Source organism: Crocuta crocuta, unplaced genomic scaffold (genome assembly GCF_008692635.1).
Source record: "Crocuta crocuta isolate KB4526 unplaced genomic scaffold, BGI_CrCroc_1.0 scaffold374, whole genome shotgun sequence".
In the NCBI taxonomy this organism is placed as follows: domain Eukaryota; kingdom Metazoa; phylum Chordata; class Mammalia; order Carnivora; family Hyaenidae; genus Crocuta; species Crocuta crocuta.
Genome location: NW_027532613.1, coordinates 3,995,238 through 3,999,401, shown reverse-complemented (window position 1 = coordinate 3,999,401; position 4,164 = coordinate 3,995,238). Strand labels below are relative to the sequence as shown.

Below are 4,164 nucleotides of genomic sequence, written 5' to 3'. Positions count from 1 at the left end.
TTATCTGTTGCTGAATGGTATTTTATTAGCTTCATAATTTGGGCCTGCCCTTAGCATTAATAAGCTTCAGCACTAATCACAAGATTTTCATTCATTGGTGGGGACATTTTCTTGTTTTAAAAAATGCAGTTAAAGAAAGGGCTTCTACTTCTTGGGGGCTGCAGTAACAGCAGGCTTCTCTTCACGGGTGATGGGAATGGTACGCTCAGGGCCAGAGGCCTGCTTCCTTGGTCCATTCACAGTGAGGACCCCATCAGATGACAGGGATGAAGTAATGGCGAGAGGGTCCACATCAGCAGGGATCCGGTATTTCCTGTGGAACTCCCGGGAGATGAAACCATGTTCATCCTAGTCCAAGACAATGAGGAAAAAAGAGAGAGGTAAGAACAGAGAATAGCACCCCTTGCTGAGAACTCAGATACCTTCCTTCCCCTTAGGTGTGACCATATGCCATGGTAACAAGAGAGAAAAACTTCACAGCTGTTCTGGTTAGGGCAGAGCTAAAGTTGCCCAGGTGGTCGCTCCTACCAAGGAGAGTTTGAGAAGTCAAAAAGCAAAAACTTGAAAGCTCTCCAAACTGAGGCATGGATATTTTTAGGGGTATTTCCCAAAGGTTTAGATCAATGTTTGTTGGGCCTACAGGATCTAGAATATCATCCAGCATTGAAGATCTGAATCCCTAAGGAAGCCCAGAAATTGTCCTGACTCTTCAGGAATGTCCCAGAATGTTCCAGACTGCTGCTAAAAACAACAACAACAACAACACTTCTAGGGAGACTATGACCCAAACTTAATCACATAAGCAAAACTGAAACAGCCTGAGGACCTCAAACCACACTGTTGGATACACAAGTATTGGTGTTATCAATAATTGATCAGAGGCTGACTCATTTCAAAATCCTCCCAGAAATTAACAAGAAGCTGGTCCATATTCTAGGATTCTGCTAAGAACTAGCTGATTCTAATCTTTATACCAGCTGAATTGCAAGCATTTGGTCAGACAGGCTCTCAATTAAGTGATTTCCACATGGGCTGCAGGGTGTTAGCTGCTGAGTGCAGCTCTGAAACTTGGGCAAAGCAAGTAGTTGAGCATTTAATGAGCTAAAGATGAGAGAATTCAGGAACATCTAAAAGCAAAGTCCCAAAGCCAAGAATCTTCAAGGTACCTGAAATTCATATAATGATGTAAAGCAACCACAGATCCAACTAATGCTATTCCTAATTCAGTGGTCCTCAACTTTGTACATTAGAATTACCTAGGGAGCTTCCCCCCACCTCGCCCTTTAAAAAATGCTGATGCCTGGTGCCTACCCTTAAAAAAATTTGGTCTGGAATATGCCTAAGCACTGGGACTTTTTTTTTCATTCCTCCAGTGATTATAAGGTGGCCAAAATTACGGGCTTAAATGTGAAATAAACACCCCATCTATCCCACCGAAGGCAATCAAATCAAAACGAACAACAAGGATCACTTCTCGGGCCCAAACAACAGCCGGTCTATCCTGTCCCCGACCCTTATGGCTTGAGACAGGAAGGCTGCCAGGCCCAGAGGCCGATGGCAGTGTCTGGCATACAGTACGCGCTGAATGAATGAGCAGAAGAGAAAGCAAGCTACACACCTGGCGCTCTTCGTGTTTGCCGTGCACCTCAATCACGTCTCCCAACACCTTAACCTTGAGTTCCTCAGGGGAGAAGTGCTTCACATCCAGGTTGACAGAGAATCTGTCCTTCTCCAGACGCATCTAGAAATGGCAAGGTGGAGAGAAGGGGGTAGGAGAAAACATGGTAGGAATGTGGATTACACTAGTACAGTCTCATCATTCTGCAGACTTTATCCTCCTTTTTTCGGCTAAAAAATCCCATTTTGAACAAACATGGCTCTCTGGTTCAGGAGAGCCACCACAGTGGTACCCAAGCCATACCACATGGGCATCAGATCCAAACGTTATTTACAGGGACAGGAGAGAAGGCGACCCAGGCCAATCACAAGGATGGGTCTGGGCACAGTTTCTGCTGCCTCTCTGACCCTGATGCCTGGCCTTGTCATTTGTCTATGAGACAAAGGCCCCTTCTTCTTGCTCAGGCCTGTGCCAAGTTTCCCACCCACTCAATCTGGAATGTTCTACTGGCCCGGATTGTCCTTCCAAAGCCCTTGCTCACTCGGCTCCTGTTTACTCACACTTGAATATTTTTAAACCAGAATGTTATCTGTGACAGCTCTCTGTCAATCTTATCTGTTCACCCCGTTATCCCACCTTCTTAGGACACGTAAGGGGGAGTCCCAAGAATTGACCTACATCCTTTTCTCCTTAGGTATGGGCCCAGGTCAGTGCCCTGTCACAGCCCTGAGAAACCTGGGAAATCATAGACAAAGGAATAGACAAACAGTAGTTGCTGTCTCCAGCTCCATACAGTGGAAATGAAAAGCTCAGAATGAGGCAGGGCTGTTTCCTGACTCTGAAACTTGAAACAATAAAATTTATAGGAGTATGAGGGATTAGAACAGGTGAGCAAAGGAATCTGAAGGCAGCTCTTTCCCTGTAGATCTTTACAAATCAAACCAGAAAGGGGCATCCTACTTAGAAATTAGGGGGTAAAAGGTGATTCTCACAGCACATGGAAAAAATGCAGTAAAGCAGGATACAGAGGAGCATCAAATACAAACAGGCAAGGGGGGGAAAGAACCAGTAACCCAGTCTTTCTTTGCTGGTGGACACACAAGTGTCTATGACACTTAGATATAGCCAGATTTAGGCAAGGAGACAAAGGAGAGCAGGTGGATAGATTTCCGGGAGGTTCCAGGAAGAACTTTCCTGTCCTGGCAGAGGGAGACTTACCTCTGAGAGCCCAGTGTCAATCCAGCTGGGTGCCCGCAGGAATGAGGGTGGCCGGAGGTAGAAGGGGCTCAGGGAAGTAGAAGTTGGGAAGAGATCAGACTCCAACAGGTGCTCCCCGAAGAACTGGTCAAAGAGGCGGCTGGGGGAGTGGAAAGGAAAGAAGGGGCGGCGGATCCAGGGGTGGTGGATGGCGATGTCCATGGTGGCTAGGTGAGTGGAGGGGGTCGGCTGGCTGGTCAGCTCCTTCAGCTGCAGCTGCAGCCAGCCCCTTATATACGCAGTCTTGTGAAGCTTCTGGAATGGTGATGTCAGGAGTTTTATTATCCCAGCTCACCGCCCGTTCATGGAGACTTGTGATCGGGGATTTGGCAGTGTGACACATACCCAGTACTCACTGAGCTAAGAAAAGAGAAATACAAACACGTCTGAGCTGGCCAGTGACTTGTCCTGGTCTTATTTCACTAGCTTTCCGTCCACACCCAGTGGCGCCCCCCCTACCCCCTTCTGTGGAGTTGGGTTGGAGTCAGGAATCCCAAGCAGGTGGGTGATGTGCCCCCCTCCTTCTCCCCAGCCTAGCATGCCAGGGGAATTGGGCCAGCGACTATCTTGGGCCTGGGCAGGAACTGGAATCTTCCTAGGCTGTGCCCCAGGGACATTAACTCTTCGTGAGTCCCTGGAGGAGAGCAGTGATCACCAAGTCAGTGCCAGGCATCTGTGTGGTGCCCGGGGTGGACCTGGGTTCAGGAAAGGATTCTGACATTGATCTGGGCAGGGAGACTCTTCACCCCCGGGCAAAGAAACGGTGGAAAAGTTTCTTGCATCTCTGACCTTCCATAGCGCACAGAACATTGAAACCAAGAGAGCTTTATGAAGTAGGGTGCAAGGCGCGTGGGACGGAGGAGGAGAGGAAGCAGTGTGGGAAATGTACAAACTGAGGGTCTCGGCGAGGCCTCTCCAGGGCCTCCCGCACCAGCCTCCCCACCCCCAGCTCGCTGCCCAGACAGGACCCCCAGCTGTCTCTCCGGGCAGCCNGGGCTCTGGGCCCCGGCTCCCCGCTCCTCCCCCGCCCCAGGCTCGGCACTATTTTGGGTGGTGTAGACCCCGCCCCCACCTCCGACCGAGCCCCGGCTGTCCAGGCAGCTGGAGGGGTCGCTGCACCTCGGATCAGGGCCGCCGACGCCTCTGCAGCCATGTCAGGCCGCTCGGTGCCACATGCCCACCCGGCCACCACCGAGTACGAATTCGCCAACCCCAGCCGCCTGGGCGAGCAGCGCTTCGGCGAAGGTACGGTGCAGACGCCGCCCCCCCCACCTCCCGAAATTCTGCGT

General features: G+C 50.4%; 2 protein-coding genes across 2 annotated transcripts in view; one reads left to right on the top strand and one right to left on the bottom strand.

Moving 5' to 3' along the window:
* Positions 1-3,221, bottom strand: CRYAB (crystallin alpha B). The gene is made up of 3 exons (XM_077780503.1): positions 2,837-3,221; positions 1,619-1,741; positions 1-348 (listed from the first exon to the last, which is right to left on the bottom strand). Exons 1-3 carry the CDS (start codon positions 3,035-3,037, stop codon positions 145-147), a joined length of 528 nt encoding a protein of 175 aa, XP_077636629.1. The 5' UTR covers positions 3,038-3,221; the 3' UTR covers positions 1-144.
* A 703-nt stretch (positions 3,222-3,924) lies between these two features.
* The window catches only part of HSPB2 (heat shock protein family B (small) member 2), a 1,317-nt gene continuing 1,077 nt past the window's right edge, over positions 3,925-4,164 (top strand). The window contains exon 1 of the mRNA XM_077780506.1: positions 3,925-4,120. Coding sequence (XP_077636632.1) covers positions 4,027-4,120 — 94 coding nt within the window. The 5' untranslated portion in view covers positions 3,925-4,026. The remainder of the gene's footprint in view (positions 4,121-4,164) is intronic.